Source organism: Tinamus guttatus, unplaced genomic scaffold (genome assembly GCF_059628265.1).
Source record: "Tinamus guttatus ecotype Peru unplaced genomic scaffold, ASM5962826v1 Tinamus_guttatus_pri_ptg000172l, whole genome shotgun sequence".
NCBI lineage: Eukaryota > Metazoa > Chordata > Aves > Tinamiformes > Tinamidae > Tinamus > Tinamus guttatus.
This window is the reverse complement of record NW_028288706.1, coordinates 5,910,713-5,935,754: the sequence shown is the minus strand read 5'-3', so window position 1 is coordinate 5,935,754 and position 25,042 is coordinate 5,910,713. Positions and strand designations below refer to the sequence as shown.

At 39.7% G+C, this 25,042-nt stretch overlaps 1 protein-coding gene across 1 annotated transcript; it reads right to left on the bottom strand.

The window, feature by feature from the left end:
* Window positions 1–2,340: 2,340 nt before the first annotated feature.
* Window positions 2,341–24,942, bottom strand: LOC104574415 (BOS complex subunit NOMO1). Its single transcript, XM_088523199.1, has 31 exons — window positions 24,793–24,942; window positions 24,590–24,679; window positions 23,819–23,864; window positions 23,283–23,383; window positions 23,056–23,162; window positions 22,780–22,852; window positions 22,143–22,295; window positions 21,352–21,489; window positions 20,675–20,764; window positions 19,979–20,084; window positions 19,333–19,483; window positions 18,485–18,656; window positions 18,063–18,204; window positions 17,465–17,596; window positions 16,508–16,644; window positions 16,148–16,235; window positions 15,681–15,744; window positions 14,526–14,621; window positions 12,550–12,759; window positions 12,136–12,218; window positions 11,000–11,159; window positions 10,723–10,849; window positions 10,013–10,126; window positions 9,201–9,328; window positions 8,482–8,623; window positions 7,539–7,622; window positions 6,704–6,814; window positions 5,118–5,219; window positions 4,844–4,963; window positions 3,793–3,885; window positions 2,341–2,802 (listed from the first exon to the last, which is right to left on the bottom strand). Exons 1-31 carry the CDS (start codon window positions 24,925–24,927, stop codon window positions 2,671–2,673), a joined length of 3,627 nt encoding a protein of 1,208 aa, XP_088379325.1. The 5' UTR covers window positions 24,928–24,942; the 3' UTR covers window positions 2,341–2,670.
* Between the last annotated feature and the right edge of the window lie 100 nt (window positions 24,943–25,042).

Sequence of the window (25,042 nt, the reverse complement as noted above, 5' to 3'; positions counted from 1 at the left end):
CTTTCAGATTGGGGAAAAAAAGGTAGAAGTATAGATAATGTACACCAGGGAATACAGAATGGCAAGCAAATTAGTCATTATTCATCTCAGAGCTCAATTCTACAGTCAGTCTCAGTTCTCTCAGACAAGTCAGTTACTTCAGTGTTTGGTAGTATTCTTACCTTCAAAATTCTGAGTGTTTAGTCCATGTTTCTCTAGCATTGGGTGTAATGGTGTGCTCGTTCCTTTTTAAAATGACAGTTGTTCCTATAGCTGCACTTCTAATATCTAAAGAAGAAAATTCACACAGGGAAAAAGAACGGCAACAGGAATTAAACTGGAGTATCAGATAATAGGGACAGGGCGAGAGATGTTGAGGGTCCACAACACTGTTTTCCTTGTTGCTAAAGATCAACATATCTAAGGATAACACCATAGTGTTCGACTTGTTTTTTATTGTCTGTCTGTATTTGGCGAGTTAGAGAAGTTTGCAAGGATCCTACCTGGATCTTGGGACAGGCAGGCAGGACAGCAGCAGCTCTTGCCAAGCTGGCTGCCACATCAGGCGCTTCACCCTCTGTTTGACCTCCAAGAGATCTGCAGACCAAATTTCTCTGTAAATTATCATTTTCTCCCAATAAATATAATCACTAAGCAAATAAACAGTCTCAAGAACCTGTGTTGACAACTATGTATCTCCTGTTAAATAGCACACCTCAGAAATGTTGAAATTATGACTGAAGAAGCCTGCGCTTCACCACTGCTGAGAATGCTTATTTCTCCATTCCAAGTGTTTGTTTCCTTGCTTTTAAGCACTACGTCTTTACTTAACATCATTATCACTAATGCAGCTGAAATACTTGATCTTGATACCTGACGATGACAGCCATCTAATAAAGAGGGTGCTTTAGAAATTAAGCTGAATCATATTCAATAAAAGAAATTGTGAAATTCAGTATTAACAATCTATTTCACACAAATAATAGATTTCTGTGCATCACTGATGAGCTGATCAAATATATGTAATATTCATTTTTGCTTTTGAAAGAAAAGCAAATAGCATTCAATGCTATTTGCTATCTGGAGGGCCTTACTCATTTTCAACACAATTCAGATATTTAATATACTTAGCTCACCAGGGGAACATTGTTACTGTTATGTTTGCAAAAAATAATGAAAACACCTGAGCTTCAGTGTTCAAGTAAGAGTCAACATATAAATGTCCCCATTTTGTATTTAATTCTTTGTGTTAATTTAAATGAATTAAAGATGCAACAATGAAAAACAAAGCTGCAGCAACTGTTGATTTTCCTGGGAAATACTGAAAAATCCAGTCCATTAGGGAAAATTGATGTTACTTAAACTAATTTGATTACTTGAATGAGATGGCAAGGATTAAAGCCTCCTGTCGTAACAGTATTTCCAAAGTTTATCAATCATCAGCAAGTCCAACAGTTCACAAATCAGCACAGGTGGTCGTCCCTCAAGTTCCCTGTAAATGATTTTTTTTCCTCATATATTCTCCCAAAGAAACTATTCCTCTCTCAATAGGCATCATTCTAAAATAAAGATGTATTACATTTTAGAATTTATTATAAATCCTAAAAAAATCTTATTTTTCTAGACTTCATTACAGCAACATAAAAAATTTAATGTCATTAAATGGAAGGCATGATAGAGTATTAGAGTTTCATCTCAAAACTCTCTGCTTACTTGCTTTTCCAACATTCTTCATCTTTACTGTGTTTCCAATAAAATTTCCCCTCAAGAGATTGTTTCAATGACCTAAGTTCAAGAAAAATGATCACTGACTAAAAATAACTTCTAATTATTTAGGCTCATATCAATGCAAGAATACTAGCTAAATAGTATAAAACCTTTAGCATTCAAGTTTCTGAGAAAGTAAGGTGTGTAAGATTAAATATTTAAGCATAAAGGGACTTAAATAAAGTCCTATAAGAGAGAAACATTGCCACTTACTGGCAGTATGAACATTTTTGTAACATTCATAGGCATTTATGAGCATCTTCTAAAAGCTCTGTTAACCTTTATACTATTTGTCAATAAAAAGCCCCATTAACATTTAAACTGTGCATGTCTAACTGCCTATTTCAAACAACAATCAAAAGATACCTAGTGAGAAACTTACGTATCACAGTCTGCAGCAGGTCTCTGTTGAAGACTCTTCAATCAAGCAGCCAAACTGTAAGCACCGAAGACATGATTCAGCAGCTGACTTGACCTGCACGTCCCAATCAAACTTTCCTGTTTGAAGCACAACTTTAGTGGAACCTCGTGCGCTGCTTATTGAAATCGAGTATTTCAAAAGGTAAGGAAAAATGATCCCCCAAAAGACTGGGATTTAAATAAGGAGGTTTATTACCACTGCCTTGACAAGTGTTTAATGAAGACAGCATAACCCGTTCCACTGAAGAGGAAAAAAAAATCCATTGTCTTCAAGTATGGGAGATGCATTCACAGTGACAACAAAGGCATTCATTTCATAACAAGGAAATACGTAGAAATCATAGAAAATTTACAACCAAAATGGAGATAATGTGACATATGGAGCTCAGGTAGCAACAATGAAAAGGTGAAGTCCACAAATTTATCAAAAATTCATTTTAGTGGCTTTGCTTCCTCAGGCTCCAGTTTAATGGAGCACCATTTCATGCAGCCATCCCTTCCATCTCACGTCCGCCTCGTCTTCTGTTTCTTTGTTTGTCTTTTCACATCCTCTGGACCACCTGAGTCAGAACCTGCTTGCCCGAGGGCACGTACTCCTTGCAGTCGAGTTGTCAGCTGCAGCAGCAAAGGAATAAGCTGGGCAGAAGAGGGGGAGGGAGGAGGCAGCAAGTGATTACAGGGGCATGTAAGATCCGAATTAATATTTTTAGACTCATATGTCTCCAAACAAATTGCCCTCCTTGAGCAGGAGATTTGGACCACATCATCTCCTGACAGAGGTCCCTTCCAATTTCAACTGTTCTGTTGCTATTGCATAATATGGCATCAACATCACCTCTACAGCTATGTCAGAAAAGAACAGCCAATTTCTTGGGGAGTCAAACCCCAACATCCTGGAAATTTCTGATGAAAAATTGAAGTAGTTGTTCCATTTTCCTACCAAAGAACAAGATTTGAGTACTGAAACTTGAAGACATTCAACCACTTTCAGAGGCAGAAAGTTGTCAATGCCATGCTAGAAAATACTGAGAAACCCATGATCTGTGCTGTCTACCTGTGTTTGAGAAAGGAAATCAAACTGCACAAATTTACTTTCTCTTAACAGCAAAACTGAAATTCAACTATATAAGAGGAAGCCAGAAGAGTTAGGCTTGTTAACAAAGCCACAGAGTCTAATCTGGTTGCTTTTTTATTTTATTACTACTTGAGGGTTTTACACAAAGGAGGGTGTAAAGCTAAAGAGACCAGGTTGATGACCTGCATAGATTTTTTTTCTCCTGTCTGCCATTCCTGAAGACAGTGATTTTTTTTTGTTCATATTATCAGAGTACGGTTATCTGAATTTGAAAGCTGCTGCTGTACTCTCTTTTCCACAGCTGCCAAATGCAATAATATTAATTTAAAAAGAGCACTGCACTTAACTCCACGCTGGCATTTTTAAAAGGAAGGTAATTGTCTAGAAAGGTGGCTACATTTTAATATTGTGTTTGAAGTGTCATATAATGTGACTGCTGAGTGCATTTCTGCTTAGATATATACCTCAAAAACCCCTCATTTCACACAGTACAATATATTCATGGGTAGGTCAGTAATTCTTGGATAAGGTCAGCACATCACAAATCCTACCTTATCGTGGTTGTAGCCAGCCAACAACAGGAGGAGTGTCAGCGGCAGCGCAATGTAAGAACCTTGGGCAATATCTTGTTCAGGCAGCTTTCTCTGAAAACAGTGGGAACATGATGGACTTTAAATGGCTTTTTTCAACTATGAAATCTGTCAGCTTTAAGCCACTTCAACAATAACTTTTCTGACACATTCATCCCTTCCCCTCTAACTTCCTTCCAAGCACCCCTTGAAAATATAAGCTACCTTCACTTCCAAAGCAGTCCCATTGATCAGATTCCTACCTCTGCTGCCTTTATCCCTGTTTTTTTGTTTGTTTTTGTTTTTTAAAGCTAAAGTCACCACTTTCCTATCAGCCTGGTGTGCTTTGATTTACTTGTCAGCTGCTGCCAGAATCTCTCTAATGTCAGTGACAATGCCACAGCAACCACAGCATCACAAAATCATTCAGGCATATCTGCATCCTTCATTTGTAACTGCCATTTCATGTTTCCTTCATGTTTCATTGGCATCTGAACATGCAGTGATGCAGAAAAGAAATAGATCATTTAAGTATTACAAAAATGAACACCTGAGTAAACTGATTGCACTGTTCAGCTTGGAAGTGCACAAAGGCGTTACCTCTCTCAAGGGAGAAGTTTTCTTCTTATGTTAGTTCAATAGTCTCTCTGTTTTACTCTTTATCTTACCTCCTATAAGGAAAAACTCTTGGCCTGGCGACACTTCTCTCCTATATGAGAAGGTCCTTAAAAGAACTATTGCAACAATACTATCTTTCTCCTCCAGGCACCAGTACCTCTTTCAACTAGTGTAATGACCACAACTGATTCCTTAAATCCCTGCTTACCTCCCACAATATAGCACATTCCTACATCAGTGTTTGAAGCCTTAAATACGGCCAAAACCAAACTCACTATCACATCAATGCCTCCAATAAAACTCTTTGTTATTTATATAAATAGAAAGGCCAAAGCCCAAAGTATATGCAGGCTACAATATCCAGGCATTGTTCTTAATATGAATACTTGAATTACATATTAAATTTTGTACTTACAGAAGGACTAAAGATCAATGTAATGTGTTTGTGGTATCCAATGGCAGTGAACGAAACTTGAGGTAGAGTGTAATCATACTGTGATTTAGACAATGTAGAATCCAGAAGCACCACATAATTCTGTAGGATAAAAATAAACTCAGTCTACAGTGACGGTAACAGTCTTTGAGACAAAATTAGATTACTGCAGGCAGGCCAGAAATAACAATTCAGTGTCTTCAGGGTAAAATAAAAAGTAAAGCAAGCTAAGCTAATCATTCAACAGTATCCTTACCTCTCCATCCCGGAGCAGTGGTGGGAAATGGAAGAATAGAGATAGGCCTAAGTTGACTGTATGAATTGGGTTGTCAAGGTTTTCACTTTTGTAAAGCTTTACCTGTGAGGGAAAGAAGAAAGCAAAAACCAGGCATTTGTGTCTGTAACAGGATAAATATTTTAGACACATGATATCTCAAGGGATAAAAGCACTTCAAAATTCTTTATGCAGCTGATAAAAAGAAAGATGCCTAACTCGATTAAGAACACCTGAAACTGTTCTAACCTGAATACAGAATCAGAGAAACAGGCTTTTAGCAGAACTTCAGGTAATTTAGGGATAAACAAGGTCCAAGATTTTCCTGTATCTTAACATATCAGAAGTAGTTGGTGTTTTGCACCAACCAATCAATTCTTTTAAATATTCCCAACAATTTCATATCAGTTTGCAGATGAGATCTGTTTCCATTTTTCTGATGGGTCCATCTTGCTTTATTTCAGTTTCTTTGCACTTAGTTAACAAACTAGACACTTGAGCTACAGACTAGGCCGGAATCCTAAATACAGTTTTCTCTGAAACCAGCTAAGTTAAGAGGTTAGCATCATGCCAGATTGGGATCAATAGGGGCACCAGCAGCTTGTCCCGCCCCGGGCTGCCTGTGTGCATCTTTCAGCCACAATGGCTCCTCCAGGGCAGACACAGCGGGCAAAGTGTCCAATTTTGAGGACCACCCTGAAACACCTGACTTCATTTTCTATGATCCATGCCATTGTTGGGAAACCTCTGGATCAGGTATTTGCTGAGAGTTGGTTGTCCTTACAAAGTGCCCAGTTAAAGTCTCATCAGTTCTAACCAGCACTGCCACAACTGCAGCTCCAACCACAGCTCACCAAAGCATTTGCATCCGTTTCATCAAGTTTGTGCAGCCGAAAGCAGCCAGGCTAAGGTCACACAAGCCCCTAACTTGTCCCTGGATCAAATCTGAGCACATCTTTTCAGGACACAAATGTCTGCACGGAAAATAACACCTACGATCATGCACACATCAACACATCATCAGTTCACACAGTACAGGACCCAGTCTAATGCAAAACAAGTATAGACTTAAATAATTTCCATATCATACATTTTGATATCAATTCTTATATGCTTAGGCTAAACTGTAAGGGTCTGAATTCCCCCAGAAAGGTGGGTGCTCAGGTGCTCTTCACTGAGGGGGTGCATTTTCACACCTGCTCTGAATGTCTGCTCCAAAGCCCATTATCCTGCCAAGTGAAACACACAGCAGACTAGTCAGAAAGAAATCTAGACACTGAATCTGTATTTGCACATAACACTCCAAAGGAAAAATAATCTTTATCAATTTGAGAAATGATACTACAACTCCTCCCATACTAACACCTCTTACAGATACTCTCAGCATTTGTATCCTAGGCTGGAAGGATAACAAGGGCTTTGCCGATTTCCTTTTGACCACAGTGCAATTTTCAGAATATAGAAAATTTCAGTTGCACTACTTGTTTCATAGCCTCTCACACAAATGTACTCTTACTTTCATGTAGGAATGCAAACATACATCACAGAGATCAAAGGGCTCAACTTACACATAACGTGGAGAGATATTCTGAAGATGTAATCACATTTCCACTTAAATCAAATTGATTAATTTGACGAAATGCTATAATATTAACACCATCAATGTCACTGTTCCCAACCTGCAACATACAACAGTCATTTTTTTTTTTCCCCCAGACAGAGCAAGAGTCAACAGAACACAATATTGCTCATAATTTTAAACAGGGTAAGTTTCATTCTTTCAAAAAAAAAAAAAAAAAAAGAGAGACCCACCACACACACATATGGAAACTTGAAGCCTTTCCAATTGCAATTACTTTTCCAGTAGAGCACAGAGCTTGCAATTATACTTGTGCATTATCAGCACAAGGCTGATGGCATTGATTTATTTAAACTAAAAATGGAAGAAGTATCAAAAGCATGCATTATTTTGGGAGTGAAAAGCTGAGCTACACACATAGAACTGCCTCAAGCCTAAAAGACAGTCCCAGGGTTTTGCTTCTGTGCTGAACGCTGCACATTGCTATATAGAGCTGGGTCTGTAGAGAATATTAACAAGGAATGTGTTCATATCACAATATAAACTACTGCAAAAATACACAACTTTATATGCTTCAAAATTGTTTAAAATACAAGAGATTTGTATTTATAAACCTGAATTTTTTGGATAAAGGGAGATGCTTACTCAGTAACTATAAAAACCATACTGGCACCCACTAGGGTTGTATAATTTTCCTATAGGTACTTTACAGCTACAGAACCCACACAAAGCCTCAGCAGATTCAAAACACAACAATTCACACTAAGTGATCTGACAAAAAAAAAATATACGCATATATATATATTTATGTGTGTATATATTACCTCAATGGCCCGATGCTGTGGTAAAGCTCTTTCAATATGATCATTCCCTTCAGCTTTGAGTTGGACATGGTACACACAACCAGGCTAAAAGCAACATTCAGATGATAAAACCCATCACTGAATAATACATGCTTTATCATTACACAAATAAGGACAGACAGACATTTTCCTAGTATTTCATCTGAACTGCAGCACCCAAATATATGCAACTTTATCCAAGTAGTTTAGTTTACCCTGTACAGAAAATTTATCTGAATAATTAAGGGTGTTGACTTTCAGCAAATACAAAAGGGTTGTCACAGAACTTTCACTAGTTTGTTACACTAGTATTAAAAGCCATTTGAGGAATGTTTTGATTAGAGAAAAAAAAAAAACACATTCAACGAGATTAAAAAAAAATTAAACATTCCTTTCTACTTCAGCATAACTGCTTACTTCACTGATAATAGCCCCTGATATTCAGTTTCTGTGTTTCACATAGTATGGCTTACATCAGATATGTTTTACAACCAGCCATACACCCAATGGTGACTGCTAGCATACACTGTAGCAGTATTTTCATAGAAGAAAGTAAATGCTTCCCCAAACTCTTTTGTTCAAGAGCACTCCCTGTCATAAACACCTATGCCTTTACTTGCCTGTTAGACATGCTCAGTGCATCGACTGGGTGCTCTTGTATCACATCATGGGAACTGTTCATGTCTGCTTGAAGGCCACCAGAATATGCTGGCACAAAGTTCCATGCTTGCACTATCACATTTTTTCCCTTTTACTAAAATAAATGATTACTACATGAAAACGTTTCCTACCACAGAGAGGCTCAAGGGAATACGTGCTTGCAAATATGATGGGAAAACAGAAATCTCCAGCCAATTAATAAAACACATTTTATTGCTACCTAGTTAAACAAAAAAAGCAAATAACGGGCTATTGTAATCCTTACCAGAAGGCCACGTAGCCTGAATTTGCCCTCTTCATCAGTTATCGTATCTTCTCCGTAGATGCTACATTCTTTCTGTCCCACAGCTTCTACCGAGACTCCCTGCTCAGGCTCTCCATTTAAAGAGGAAACTGTGCCGTAACAGCTAGAGATAGAAAGAAAATCCATTGCTACAGATCTGCAGATGCTGTTTTAATGTGTATTTTTAAAATATTTTATTGTTATAACTGATAAGAAATTAGCATATTTAGCATAGCATTGAAGATGGAAATTTACAATATATATGCAAAGGTGTTTAAAGTATTTAAATTAGCTGCAATTCTAAGCCCAGCTGTAGGAATCTAACTCTGTATCCTTCATGGCTGAACAAGGCCATCCAGTTCTGAGGGGTAAGGAAAAGGATAACCTTGAAGTCAGATACCCAAAGCCTCTACCAGCCCACACACAGACCTGTGCTCTCCCAGCGGACACCGCACAAGCCACTACCAGTGCTGCTGACAGGGACCTTTCACTGACTTGGCTCAGAACCAAATGTTCTGAGCTTAACTACAGGAATAGGCTAAAATAACACAGGTACAGCAACAAAAGGCCAAACCTACAGCATAGAGGTCCATCAGGAGAAAACACATGGTTTGTATAATGCAAACGCACATTTTGCACGATGCATGTTTGCACCTAGATACAGTATTTAGCATTTTGCACAACAATTCAGCTTTACTGACCTGTAAGCTGTTCTGTAACCAGTTATTCGGATTTTTAGATTCTGTCCTTCCTGAACTTCAATCATTTGTGATGATGGTTCAAAGCGAAACTCCTTCATCATGGGTTTAAAATAATACTGCCCTGGACTCTGCAGAGAGGTATCGAGCAATTTGTTTACTAACAGTGAAACAAAGATCACCAACTCTGAACAACCATGTTTGTGCAAGAGCTCCTCGAAGAGTTGGATTTCTCTTCCCCAATCACTCAATATATGAACATTTAAAAACAGAGAACACTCCAGAAGATAAACCAATAGAGCTCCATCAGGAAACAAAGTCTGAAAAGGGAAACTACAGCCCTGATACTTTGGCACAAGAGCACAAGGACAGGCAAGTAACCAAGAGAGAAAGGTGTACACGTATGCAAACTTAATTCTGACATGTTTACACACATGTACAGATGAATAACCTAAAGATTTTTTTCTTCTAAAATGTCTAAAGTGATCACTAACAAATTTGGCTTGTTTCATGTTTGCAGACTGCATATTAGTAATTGAAATCAACATCATCTGCTTTCTTTGGGGAGAATTCTCTTTCCACATTAGATTTCACATCTTTCCTTTTAAGTGTTGTGAGGCAAACCAATAAGTGCCCTCCTCACCACCCACATGGCCAGGGAAGCTGCAGGTCTCATTGTATTACAAACCCATACGAAGAAAGAGAGGAGAGAAAAGAGAAAAAAAAAAAAAAGAGAGAAGCATTGATAACATAACATTTTGGAAGGTAAATTAACACAAGAACACTGAGTTCAGAATAAGCAATTACAGATTTACCAGATTGGCGAAAGTCAGCATGCCATTATCCTGCGTGAGGAGGTTGGACCGGAACACCCCACCACTAAGAGACAGGAGAACTCCAGCAAGAGCTTGGTCATCCTCAGATTTGATCTATTTTGAATAAAAGTAGAAGGTATGGTTGCTTTAAGAAGGACTCAATATAGTGGCCCCTTGCAGACTGCATAGATTGCTGGCTCTGAGCAAAAGAAAATTAGCCCCTTCTGCAGCACATGCCCTCCTGTCACACGTCCAGGGCTTGTGCTCCCACCATCTGTGCAGCAATGGGCACAGGCTAGGTGCTCCCAGAGCAGCCATCCCCTGCTCTCAAAGGAAACAATGGGAGCCAGAATGAAGAATCCCATAGACTAGAACCAGATACCACTTGGATCAGCCTGTACATGAAGAAAACCACTCTGGGGAGAAAAAGGAGGGAAGATGATCCAACTTTGCTGCAAGCAAAAAAAAAAAAAAAAATGACAGTCTTTTGCAGTTTCACACATGTGCATGGTAAAACATGTGAGATCTTCTCTATGGCAAGTTATGGTCTACTGCTATACTCGTGCACTGAGATTTGTTTCCCCTACAACAAAATTACCAGACCTTCCCAGCTCATTTGTGGGTGGCTGGGAGAAGCAGGTTAACTGCTTTGTCTGTCGGGGTCTAAACTGCACACTATTCACTCAGCACCCAACCTGTCAGAACATTACCTCAAATGTTACACCAGCAAGGGCAAAAGCTTTGAAGTCTCCAACGGTTCCTTCTACCGCAGTCAAAACAAACCCTTCTTTCTGAGCAGTAACAGTGTATTCCAAGTCACTGTGGAGTGGTCCAACACTTTAAATAAAGGAAAGAACAACTCATTTTCAAAGGGAGGGAAGAAAAAGGCATCTGTAAAGAAACTTTTGGATCTCACACACATCGTGCCAAGTCACACAGCACTTAAAACTAAAAAACCCAAAAGAGCACAAGAAATCGGCTAAATACCTGTAAGCACCTTTGGCATCAGTAAAAACTGTGATGAGTGGAGCAGTTGATCCCTTTTCACCAATGACAATCTCCACACCCTCCAACTCGGGATGAATCCGCCCTTCCAGAAATAGGCCTGCTTTTCCATGAATCTCTATCAGCTTTCCAGGACAGCTCTCTTTGTCATTGCAAAAGGGATTTAAGACAATAAGAAGGTGAGAAAGGGGAAAAAAAAAAAAATCAGTCACCATCGTGTCTAACAACAGTTTAGCCACTGATATTCTGACTTAGAATAAGGGATCAACCTACATAACTATATACCTTAAAACCTGTGACCTTTAACCACATCAGTAACTGAGTTCAAAAGCTATAAGCACATCTGCAACAAACATTTTGAATTTGCTAGGTGCTTTGAAGATTCATAAATTTCCACGGCCTGCAGCCACAGGGAGAAAAACCCAATGATACGCTCCTCTGTTCTACTGAGCTTTGATAACACCTGTTGAGTTCAGGCCAAGATCAGCATACGCCATGCTTCAAGAGATTATGTAAAAATAAACAAGCCTACGTATTAAGAATGTGCACAGCAGAAAGGCACCTAATATTTTCTATTAATATCTGACAGCTAAAGGTGTTCAATTTATGAACCTGAGGGATAGATAGATACTGATTCAACAGGCAGCATAAACTGACCACTGATGGCCCTGACAATTTTCAAGTTTACTTATTTTGTAAATATTTTTATTATTGTAGTTTACTACAAAGAAAATGTGACAGAAGCTTGAATTTGTTAACAGTCTAAAAGACAGACATATTGCTTTTTTACATGTATTTTTCTAGACATCAAATATATACGGATAATTCTGAGATTCTCATATTACTTACAGCAGATTAGACTAGAGGAAATCTAGTCTTTCCTCTTTTGCCAGCTGGTCTATCAGCACTTGCAAGGTTATTGTGCTGATAAAAAGCAGTATTTGCAGCTTCTACCAAATAGCCGCATTTCCAACTTCCACAGAATGAAACTGGTCCTCAAAGAAATTTCTGCAATTGAACCTACCCTCCTAATTCTACCAAAGAGCTATTCATATGTTCATCTGTAGGGACACGTGGCTGTCTTAAAACAGATTTTAAAAGAGTTTGTTTATATTTACCTCCACTAACAACTGTTTCCACATAAGGTGGATAGAAAAGAAGTTCTTTTGATGAAGGCGTCACAGTAATTTTCTCTCCAGACCTATAAAATGCAAATAAGATACAATTAGAAGATAAGATGGAATTAATTAGCACCTCTTGTAATACACAGCACTGCATACTGACTAGAGTACCCAACTAAATACCCAAGAGTGTGGAAGGGAAGAAAAAAAAAAATTACTCGAGCTAGATTTGTATTATCTGGTACTAGTTTCCCTTTAGCTGGCAGGCAGAAAGAACAACCACCAGTTCCCTAAAGCAGCTCTGCAGCTCTGTTTGTTATGGAGTATGTCAGTGCTCTGTTTGGTGGCAGCATGGCAGCATCAGACAGTAGTAGAAAGGATACACTCTGTACCCTGGAGCTCTGTAGGTACCTTGCCCAGTAGGAAAATTCATATAAGAACGGTCCTTGGAGATCCTCGACCATTTCTTGCACTGGTGGCTTTGATCCTTCCTCTTCTTGACCCTTCTTTTCTCTCTCTTGTCGGCGGGCCTCAATTTCTGCTAGTTGCTGCTCCCTGCGCAACTCCTGTACAGATTTCAGGGGTCCTAAGACTAAGGCAGGTTCACTGTCAATGGATGATCTGAAAATGGGAAGAAGAAAACAAAATAAACCCCTCTGGCACGCAGAGTTCAGAGCGTGTTATATCTTTTAATTACACCTTTTATGCCCCTAGGGGTAAATCCCAGGAATTTTTAAAGCCATTCCTTTTAAATACTGTTATTTATTCCATGTGTAGCTAAAAAACTTTCAAACCTCCATATGAACCAATTACTCCTAGAAGGTTTGTTCAGAGAGGCTACAGATATCCTACTGCAACTTATCCCCAGCAGAAAATGACCTACTTGCAAAACCTGCAGACAAAAATTCTGCCCCATTGTGTTATGGCCATTCAAGAAGTCACAGCCTTGGTGCCTCTTCCCCCAACCAAAACCAAACACTTTTAGAGTCCATCATCTTAGCTTAACTGTGTTTTTGGTGAGAAAAATATCCTGATTTTGCACAAAATAGCACACACCAGCTCTCCTAGAAGAGCAATAAGCTCCCACAGAAGCACCCATGAGCCCGTGGGAGTGGTAAATTCCTAAGCCAAAGCAATTCAGTTTTCAAGAGCACATTTAACAAAGCCCTATTCTGTAACAAGATAAAGACTGAAACTAAAAAATTGAGTACTAGTTTAATACAGAAAACATGAGTTATACAAGCTAAAAAAGAAGAAAAAAAAAAAACACTACTACCTCACGTTTCCCATTACACCTTTCCCTCAAAAACATACCTCTGTAAGAGTATGCAAGGAGAAAATTTTGTCACTAATACATACTTTCAATAGCTGGCAATTTCCAGAGAAAGCTCCATTTTCTGCCCTATCTGCCCTAAGTATTTTAACTATTCAGCTGTCCCTTTTTGATAGAAGATTCAGGCAGGCATAAACAGAGAAAGTCTGCGACAACTGAGCTGCCTCCAGACCACTTGTCAATTGTCTCAAAAAAAGTCTTAACCAACCTGCAAGTTTGGTATGATATTCACTAAACTGTTCTTAAAATCCTAAGGGCTCTGTACTGCCTCAGTATTCTTTTTTTTTTTTTTTTTTTTCCTCAACTACCATAGTTACCCAGTAGGTGCAGTTTTAACTTCACTAAACTGCGGGATGAGTTAATATACTGCAGGAAATCCACTCTCTGTTAAGATAAATTCCACATTCCCCAAAAAAGTTTGAAATCCCTTAGTCTAGGACAATGGGACATCAGCGAAACACTAATCAAGCATTCATCATTATCAGCCTCTTCCAGGCAGATCTGGATTCTTGTACAATTAAAGCTCTTCACAAATCAGTGTTCCCCAGCGAGCTGTGTGCTTGGCTAAACATAAATTGGCGCATTAGTGTGTAATCACTCTGCACGCTTCTCCTTTTATAGCCCTCTTCACACCACTAACAATGCTCTAAAGCAGCAGATTCTCTTTTTCAAGTAATAAAAAGAGAAAATAGATTGCAGTGCTAAGGAGCGCAGAAAAGACTAAAACAACATCCTCTGAATTCTCAAATTTCAGTTCACTTAAAATGTATAAACACTCAGAAAAATTATTTCTTTTTACTATGACACACAAATGGAAGTGGGCTATAACAAACTGAAGAGAGTAATGACTGGAAATTATTTATCTAATCTACAGAGTACTCAAAACACAGCTTAACATTAAAAAACCAACCAAACAACAAAGGCTCTTATAGCTTAGATTGGAATCCCACTGCCTTAGAAAGCAGCCACTGTGGTATTAAAAGCAAAATAAAACTTTATGAGCAAGACACCCTCCTCAAACCTTTTTATAGTCCCAAGATTTCTTTGTTCTTACTTAATGGTAACAGTCACATCCATTAGTTTATCTGTTGAAATTGTGCCAAGGACATGATGTCGAATTGCAGTGAGCGTCAGTATACTGGGAGAGGACCTGTAAACCAAAGTAATAAAAGAGATGAACTGAAGGTCTTCCTCCTAAAGAAAGTAATCAAATCTCATTTAGCTGAGTCTGTGCTCCCATCCCCAAGCTAATGTGCTTTAACAAAGACAGTATACAAATGACACAGGCAAGGCTGTATGGTTGGGGACAGCCTATTGGAAAGGGAGTGTTACTCGGCTCCGAGCTCCAAATCACTGCATGACATTGGCCAAATTACTTCCCTGTTTTGTGCCTCCTGCTTCTTTTCAAGCCAAAGTTGCTTTGATTGATTGCACATGCACAGTTCCTTTACCCACAGCAGAAGGATACCAACCAGTTCTCATTCAAGACCCTCCAAGTCTAACTGCTCTTTGCTGTCAAAATGGGGTTTCTGCACACTTACCTGCTATATTCTGACTCTGACATTTATCACGCAGGCCTCTGAACTACTTTTAATTAACACAGCAGAAAGCAATCAGCTTTTAATGCCTTCCCTCTGCCCCGGCGGCAGCAGAAACCCTCTTTTTGAACACAAGAGTCATTGCTAACCTATAACCTAGCAATAACTAGTAAAGCAGGGCTGACCAGGCAGATCAGTACTGCTCATTGACAATTACAGCAATATTTATTCATCTTGAAAAACTGGGGTGAGCCGAATCAAGTGACCACAAATTGTCTTCGTACCAGGAATACACGTCAAGTGTTGTGTGTCTTCTACTCAACTTCCTATCCTACTTTTTGCATCTCAATCTTCTCAATTGATCAACAATTTCCACTGAAATATCTCTGCTTTATTACAAAGCAAAACATTAAACACAGACAGAAGACAAGTCAGAAATATCCATTTAAAACATTCAAAAACATCTTTAAAGCCTATCATTCATTGATTTTTTCTTTTCTAAGCATTGCAAAGGGCAAGAGGACACATCTATCTTGCTAAAGCTTCCCTCTACTGGTTAAAGCCAATCATAGCAACATATTTTGAATGATGAAACAAAGCAGCAGAAGGAAGCTTTATGAAAGCAAACTGACAGGTGAAAGATTAAAACCAGAATATTATGTTATTCTTACGTATCATAAGTGTAATATTCATGTTCAAACCGGTGACAGGAACGTGGGGTCACTTCATATACACCTGTAAACAATAAATCAAAAAAAAATATGCTGAAAAAAGCTTTGAGCTTAGCGTGCTTATTCAACTGATTCTAAAGACTACATGAGACCTGAGATACAGCCGCATTTCCAAAAAGATAAATGTTATTAAAATACGATCTTCATTCTTCAAAAATCAGGGTCCTTCATCTAGCCACAACAACAACAAAAAATTCTGAACATATATTTAATTAAAAGACTATAGCAACAGCATTATAAAAATATTGTAACAGATCATTTAGATATAGATGAAAGTAAAATAATGCCACTCAAGAATCTCTGAAACTGCAACTTTTTTTTTTAATTGTTAGCAGTATTAGTTGACAGGTTGGGGTTTTTTTGTTTTTTGTTTTTTCTTTTTTACAATAACATCTTAGAAGTGTTACCTGGCTTTGATAGACAGAATCTATTAACTCCTTTGGATAGGTTATAAATGCCAACATTCTCTGGTCCATTTCCATCCTGATAAAATTCCTGTGAAGCCACAATACATTTCACTATTAGCAAATACCAGACAACAAGGTGAAAACAATACTTGCCTAAAGGTACATTAATGCTTCTCCTTTCTAGCAGCTAAGAATAAATTATCATTTTACCAGTCCCAGGGGACAAATTTGAAAGCGCTCTAACCATTAGTGTGTTTTAGAACTCCCTAGAGACATGAGAAAACCTTAATTCAAAGCACAGTCTATCCTACCTATAAAAGTTTATTAAAAAAGAAGTAGAAGTGTTTGTCACCTGCATACCAGTGTAATTGCGTGGGAAAGAGAACACCTCAGCATATATCCAGTCTGCCTGAATTCTATTCCTGAAACATCTTCCTCCATGACTTCCAGCTCCAAAGACTTATTCTTCCAGCACCAGTCTTCGTGTACAATACTTACTAGAATACACACCACACAAGGCATTTTAATAATAGAAAGTTCTGTGAATAAGGGCAGTTACTGTCATGTAAAAAGGTTATAACACGCTAACTGTTGCCTAACAAAAATCTTCCAATTCAGATGCATAATAAGCATCAACACAGAAAACAGCACTAGCAAGAGACCTGGCCCAAGGCTCTGCATCACCACCAGGAAATCAGCACATCTTATAATAGAAAAGCTATTACAAAATAGAACAATAAAGCCTGGGAAATTCTGCAAAGTACACACTGCCCTTGTGTTAGTCAGAGGAGCCCTGAGAACTTCAGATCCCAGCTCCAATTTCAAGCATGGAATGATGTTCTGATTCATGTAACACAAACAGCAATTTGTATATGCCCCTTCCACTCCTTACCCCCTAAAGTGTTTTTTTTTTTTTAACTCAGTAGACCAAGCCAGACTGGCCAGAACACCTATAAGTGTTCTTAGGAGACACAAGTTACTGTAGAACTACTATGATATGCCCCTGCTCTAACAGTTGAGACATTCAGTTCATGATAATGCTTTTTCACTTTACACCATGAGACCAATCCATGAGACAAGAATGTAGTCCCCCAAACTTACAGGAGCAGTTATCTGTTAACTGACAACAGGGGTAAATGTACAAGACCGAAGAAACACAATGCACTGGGGTACAGTATTTTCCAGCATCTCTCAAGGTTCAGGACCAGTCCACATGTTGGGCATGTGACATACAGGGTAAATAGTATCATGCATAATAAGCAAAGTTAAAAACGTAGATACTGAGCTAATGCTTCAAGCAAATCCCCATAATCCTACTTTTGTATTTGCCAGGTAGCACATTTTCAAATGTGAAAGCCACTGAGTCCATGCTTCCAGAGAGCTGCAAGTTCCTTTTTTCACCCTGGCGGCTCACAGACTGTAATGTCACCATCAGGTCACCACAAGCATCTGTGCAGGAAGGACAGCAGAAAATTACATTGCGTTCGCAGTAGAAACCTTTCCAAGCAAAGCCTTTACTCTTACTTCTCAAGCACATGTTCCCCAGCACTATGCTGCACTCTTCAGTAATTTTAAGCTTGTTAACACTATTCTTGCATATCACAGCAAGTAACAGCCAGAAGTTAAACACTCAATTCCTGGGCTAATACCTCTCTGCAGAGACTGCTGGGTCCAAACAAGACAGGACAGGACACAAAGTGTAGAGAAGGCTCAGAGAAGAGATAAAGAGAAAAATGACAGACCTTGAATCATCTGCTGCTGCTGAAACTAGCGGACCCTCACAGAAAACAGCCTAGGAGTTAACTTACTTATTGGCTGATAGGGTTAACCACAACTGCCTTGATCCAAACAACACTCGGTCACACTTGCAGTGCTACAGTCCTCCCATTTTCACTGCCTTTCAAGATTGACTTACCTAAACAAGAGATTTTTCCTGAGACTGAGGCCAGAAACTGAGAGAAGCTTACATCCATTACTGGTCTGTCTCGGACAGTAACAGGGAATACTTTGGGTTTCAAAGCCAATCCCGCTCTGGTTTCAGCCTCTGGAAGAATGACCTAAAGAGCACACAACATCAACACATTTCCCGCTGTTGATACCAATCACAGTCACTCAATATACGGAGTTCAACTTGATAGAAATAAGAAAAATGGAAATTTACTGTAAGCCTCTGAAATATGCTTTCCAAAATTCTGTGGCTGATATTAAAGAGCCTCCAGCAGGTGAGAGAGACCACAGAAGCCTGTTTTCAGCTTCTCAAACTTTAGAAATGAATTCTTTAAATTCTTCTAACAGGTCTTGACCATCCTGCAATGGATAACAGAAGCTCATTCTTACCTGAACATTGTATGTGCCTGATTTTGCCCTAAAACAGAATGCTCCGTGAGGGTCAGTTTCTGTTGTAACCGGCGATGCTTTTTCCTTGTCTTGAGGCATCATGGTTACCTTGTACTTATTGATCTGTTTGTCGGGAAAACGAGTTACTGAGATGCGGCCGCACACACTGAATCTGTAAAATAAATGCCAGTTGTTAAAATAAGTATCAATTTGACAAACACATAAAAAATAAGTCTTAAAACTTCCTCAAAAGCAAACCTCAGTGTGAGGAGCTAAGACATGAATTAGAATGAATTCTCCCTTAAACACTGTTTATACCAAAGTGATATTACAAGTGACCACAATGCAAATTCTTGTACAACCAAAGGGATATTCACAATATGAGCAATATGAGTCACTATGAGCTTTCCTGTATTTTTGCAGGCAACCTGCCCCATTCTTTAATTTGAGAAAGTCTTTTTTTCTAACTCATTTGCTTTCTCCCTTTTTCTCCCCTCCCTCTTGAGTTTTACTTTTTCACTTTCAACACTACAGCAGATTCACGACTGAACATGAACTGTAATTGATCACTTAACAGCACACACTTAAAAGAAAAGATAGCAAAGTCCATGAGAGTTAGTTGACACCGAATAGTTTCCTAGTTTTCCTGTGGTGACTTCACAACTACTGCTGCAGATTGCCACTATCTCCTCGTAAGGAGGAGCTCCTAGGGACAGAACCAGGCCCCCTTTTGTTTTGCTTAGTTCACATCAGGCCTCCCTGTCTGAACAAAACACAGGGAAGGACCTCTCATTTCCAAGATTTTTCCCATATACCAGTTTACCCTTTCATCATGACACCAATCTTACCCTGTTGCTATGATGTCTGCTAACTGAGGTGTATTTGGTGCAATTTTCACCGTAATAGCATCAAAGAAGAGGTGCTCTTTCCGGGCATGAATTGTGTATGTACCTGTTGTTATGTTCTCAAGGCGGAAAGAACCATCAGCTTTTGTTTTCACTGTAACAAAGAGAAGAAGAGTTAAAAAGAAGAAACCACAGCAAAGCATGTCTTGACTTTCAGAACCACTGAGGGCATGCACGGCTTCAGCCTAGTTTTAATTCATATTGCATGACACAAAACAGCATTATGCTTACTAGATCAACTTTTTTTTTTTTTTTTTGCATTTAACCATTTATAGCATACACAGTACATATATGGTACACTTACCTAATACCATTTGTATTGGTATACCATTTGTATGGCTTAGCAAAAGTTACAAGAGCAAAGCTTTCTAAATCGAAACATGTAATGCTCTCTTCTACAGACAGAAAATGGAAACTTAATCAACTGGATGAAAATCTCTTTAATATTTCAAACAAATCACAATAGAAATAGTGTATTATCCTGCAAGTTTAATTCCAACTCATAGACAAATCCTGCACTTGAAATTAATCAAAAACCTCCCTTAATTAAGAATTCCCTATAGCAACAAAGACCAAGAGCAATGCATACCTTTAATCTGACTGTTTAGAGTCACAGTGGCATCTGCAACTCCTTCTCCTTCAGGACCATTCAACACTCTGCCTGTGACAGAGAAACCCATCACATGGAAAACAGGCTGAAAGGTGAAAAAAGTTAACTTTAATTCTACTCTGTAAAAGCATTCGGACATTTGTAGCAATTTTTTTTCTTCCCATTCACGCAAAGGAAATTTATTTCCTCCTTTAAAAATAAAAATCTCTATAGATAATCACATTGAAATTCTAGATCAAGCTCCAAGAATGGAGTCTTAATAGGAGTACAGGAACAGATTTGCAATTTATTTGCATCACGATAGTTCGGAAGGCCCAAATCACACATAACACCACTACACAACATATTCTGCCAAGCACACAAGTTTATAGGTCCCTCTCCAGAGATCCGATGGTCCGAGTAAAGCAACCAGAAAGGTCGCTGACTGCTTGCAACAAAGATATGAAAAGTGAACTTAGTAAACAGCTCTTCCCTATTCTGTTTCTACCTAGTAAATAGGTAGACAGTGCAACAACACAGCACGATGCCCAATACCATAGTCTACATGTTGTGCAAGTTAATATAGTACCAAATGCCCTCAATACCTCTTATAAAAACGTTTTTGCACAGCTGTTTTCTACTAAAATATACTTTTGAAGGAGAGAGTAACACAAATGACTTCTGTGAATACCTTACCTCAATTTGTAAGCTGTCATGTTCTACAAAAAAGTCTAGTCGAGATGGTGCAACATCAAAAGTGATTCTCTCCCCCCTGTAAAAGGGTATCTGAAAGAAGACATGTTGTTTTAATGTCAGAAATGCTTTCTATTACCTCCATGTTCTTACCACCATCAGACACCTCTGAGGCACGGGTCCAGAAGCCACACCTCTACTTCAGTATAGCATCCATGCAACTCTAGCTCTTAAGCAGCTCATGATCCTCCACAGCACTTCCTGTGGACATGCACTTAGTGTCTATTCTTTACCTCCATAGTTCTCCCACTGCAGCTGACTCAGGTCTCCCAATTCCAAATTATAATTCTCCTGAAAACATTCAAAAATTTCTGTCTAGTCTTGCACTTTCATAATCTTCCCAGAGAACAGATGAAGCACAAGAAAATGGAGATAGATGGATTCAAGTCATTGGCTTATATCCTTTCATTTTCTGTTACCCCAGGAAAACAAGTGGCTTGGCTAGGGAATTTTGAATTCCCACATGCCAGCAAAGAAAGTAGATCTGGCAACCTAAGCTTTATTTTAAAGTCCTTCAACTACTTCTGCTTTAACAGCTACAAAAGTATATGTTAGCCAGTTTAGAGAACAAAAATTAATGACCCAATAGCAAACAAGCAATGAACTTTCTAGCCACTTACCACAGTGTATTTCCCACTGGGCAGAGAAAAAAAGGTGAAAGATCCATCTTCTTTTGATACAACATTGCACAAATAGGATAAAGACTCATCTCTTGATTGGAATCCATCCACTGGGGAAATATTACAGCCCATGACATCCTGTGTAAATACATGCATTATTACTTTCCACCTCCCTCAGTGAGAGAATAGAGGAAAAAATATTTTGAAAAAAAAAAAAAGTCCTCAAATTATTATCCTGAGAATGAAGGATGTGAACTACAAATTATTTTGGTTGGTAACGTAGCTTACATTCATATGCAAGTATAGCAGGAGAGGTGGGAAACCAACATTAGGGTAACAAGGGCATAAAACTGGGAAATTCAGCATTTCCCAGCCCCCTAGAGCAATATTAACTGACTGTGGTTCTGAGGACAGGGTTCATATTGCAGAGCAGAGGTCTACTGTGCATATCAATTCTCAGCATGTGACCAAACACTCCACACTCATTTCATAACACATTTTTAAGGTAGCAATAGCAGCTGTTGAACTTAGAGAATTTTGTCTTCACATGCTTTGCAGAAAGCAATTAAAAGCTCACAATGCAAATTATATCCATCTACAAGGAAATTCAGGGATTATCTTGCAAAATTTTTCATCATGCACCCAATTTGGGTTCATTTACAATATCAGTATTTTAACCTATATCAGAATGAAGGCAAAAGAAAAGATACAGGGTATTGTGAATCTAGAAGCTATTTAGTTCTTTCTTATTTATGTCCATACACCTAGTGAAAAGGCTCTGATGCCATTACCTCTTTAGTGACTGAAGAAGAAAAAAGAAGAAACATGACTCCTTTCATAGGCTCTCCATCACTCCTTACTGACCCAGAAACATTGTAGCCAGCAACAATCAGAGGGCTAGCAGCATAAGCATTAGAACTGGTCACCCGCACCACTGTATTTGACTGAAACACAGAAATGCACACATTTTCATCAAATGAAGGTCTGCAGCACCTGAATAACAATCATAGACTACTACGTTCAATGTAAATACAAGTCAGATCAGCAGTATTCAAAGAGAGACACTAAATCAAAAATGTTTCTGTAAAACAGTATTTTTTACTGTAGGAATTGGCCAGGATTGCCAGAGCTCCTCAGAAAGCAAGAAGTCCATAAGGAAATGACTAAAGCACTGCTACTACAAGCAAGCACCTGAAGAATGTACTAAATTAGAAGATCTAAGGCAAGAACTCACTAGCCAAGCCTTCCTGGCTGGCTTTGCACTCTCCAAGCTAGGCCTGCCTCATTTCTTGCCTTTGTAAATGAAATTTAGAAAAACCTCATTGAACCTGCCCACTTGCACAGGCCCTCACTTGTGAGGGGCAGTGAAGACAAGGGCTAGCCACTTCTTTGCTAAGCAGGCAAGCAACGACTCTCATAAGCTCTAACCTCTTTCAAGGTCCAGGTGGGATGAGATGCAAAGATTTCATATTCACCAGGAAGCACTTTAAAGAATGCAAACCTGCATGACAAGAAAAGGGTTATGTTTCTGAATAAACAGTCATAAACATTTGTTTATATAAAACCAATTCATACTGTCTGCACATGTTCCAAAAAATATTTCAGAACATACTACTGTAATCCCAGCTGCCTCAGCAGAACTGAAAGACTATTGTGTAAGTGAGCAGACAAAGAGTGTGCACACACACATACTCCCACACTCACTTTCCTCCAGGCTGGGTGGTAGTTGCTTGTATGTTTAGGTCACTGCCAGCATTTCTCAGTACAACCTGGACTCCAGCAGGACCTAAGTCCTGGCCTTTACTGAGAACCTGTCAGAACAAAGAGAAACCACAGAATCAATGAACTGAATTAGCCCGCAGGATCAACGATGAGTGTTTCTATGAAGGCGGAATTAAAATGAGATGGAATAAATAAAAATGGAGTCTGACCTTTCCATTCACAGAAAAGCCAGTAAACACAAAGTTAATATCGCCTCCCCTTGTGCAGATGTCGTTAATGCCATCCACGTGGATGTCTACACTGGTCGGTTCTAGAGGTGAAAAAACAGTGAAACAGCTTGGTAGTTAGTGACAGCACCACAGCACAGCTCTACTTCAGCTTCACAAAACTTCTACAGAAATGCACTACCCCAAGCACCCAAGCCATCATTTCGAAGCCTTGTCTCTACAGTCTACTGCCATACATCCAAATGTTGAAAACCTCTTTCTGCCTCCCACTTACAGCAACCTCTGTCAAAATCTCACATTCCTTTAAAGCAGCTCAGGAATTAACCTCTCACACTGCCTACTTTGCAGCTTGATTTTCCTCCCAATCAGTAAGTACTTTTTAGTTACTAAAATCAGACAGTAGGACTTATTTCTTTTGAAAAACACTTGTTTTTATCTGCCAACTGCAAGCTAGACATAGTTGAAATCCCACACTGCACATTCACAGTCCTATTACAAGAAAAGATATAGCCACTTACCAAAACTCCACCCTAGGGGAGGCTCAATCTTGAGAATGAAATCCCCCTAGAAATAAAAACAATAACCATTTTTCAATTTAGCTCAAAGATTGGAGAAAAAAAAACAAAACAGACAGAGAATGCAAGCACAAGAGTCAAGTGTCCCATTTTCCTCTCCTTCTACCAAGGATTACTCCATTCAAAGCAGCAGCAATGTCTGTCCAAACAGGCATGCTCTAAGCCTGCCTTTAGTATTTTCATAGGAAGTCCTGCTCAGCCACTCTGCCAAACATAAGATAGCAAATTATCTCCTTTGAAAGCTCTGCACCCAAAGGGCAGCAGTGCACACACAGCGCCCCTGTAAGTCAGGGGGCACCACAAACTTTCCGAACCTCCTCCAAGCCCAAAGAACAAAACCCCTGGCATAAGAAGGAGTCTTACATGCTCAGGTTTAGAAAGGAAGGGCTTCCTTCTTTTCCATAAAAGAACCAGTTCTTCCAAGAGCAAAATATTTTCACCATTTGAGACCAGTTTCTATCTCTTTTTCCCAAATTAAATGCCCGTGAAAACTCTGAGCCACTCTGAACCTCCTCTTTCATTATTTTCAGAGGCAGTTGTAATAGCTGCAGCCCATTGCCCAGTTATTTTCATTTCGGTCCCATCAAAACACACCCTTACACAGCAGAACTATTCGCACTTCTACAGTCGGAAAACGGAGCTTTCTGTGCGGTGCCCGGGGCCTGCGCGCGCTGCCCGGGTGCAGCCCGTCACGCTGCTCCCGCCCCTCCTCACCTTGTCGTACAGCGGGATCATGAAGTAGCCGTTGTTGGGCGCGCAGTCGGTCTGGTACTTGAGGGTGCCGTGCTTGGTGTACAGCTTGACCTGCCAGGGGCAAGAAGAGACGCAAAGCTGCGGTGTTACCCGGAGGCGCGGGCAGAGCGGCGGGAGCCGCTCCGCGGGCCGGGCTGGCGGCGGGGCAGGGCCGGGCCGCGCACCTCGATGAGGGAGTAGTTGATCTCCACGTCCGACTTGACGAAGCCGCCGCAGCCCACGACGATGTCCTCGGAGGCGCGGGCGCAGCCGAGCGCGCAGCCCAGCGCCAGCACCAGCGCCGCGGCCCAGACGCCCATCCCGCCGCCGCCGCCGCCGCCGCCGCCTGCGCTGACTCAGCGCCCGCCGCCCGGAAGCGCCGGCAGCGCCGCTGCCGCCCCCTGCCGGCGCGGAGGCCGCTGGCGCTGCGGTCCG

Excerpts from the sequence above, each read along its gene's own strand:
- LOC104574415 (XM_088523199.1), bottom strand. The coding sequence starts at position 24,927 with ATGGGCGTCTGGGCCGCGGCGCTGGTGCTGGCGCTGGGCTGCGCGCTC. Across the intron at positions 12,760-14,525 it reads GATGTGACTGTTACCATTAA|ATCATCCATTGACAGTGAAC; the intron begins GTAAGAACAAAG and ends TCCCATTTTCAG. Across the intron at positions 4,964-5,117 it reads CACTGCTCCGGGATGGAGAG|AATTATGTGGTGCTTCTGGA; the intron begins GTAAGGATACTG and ends TTTATCCTACAG.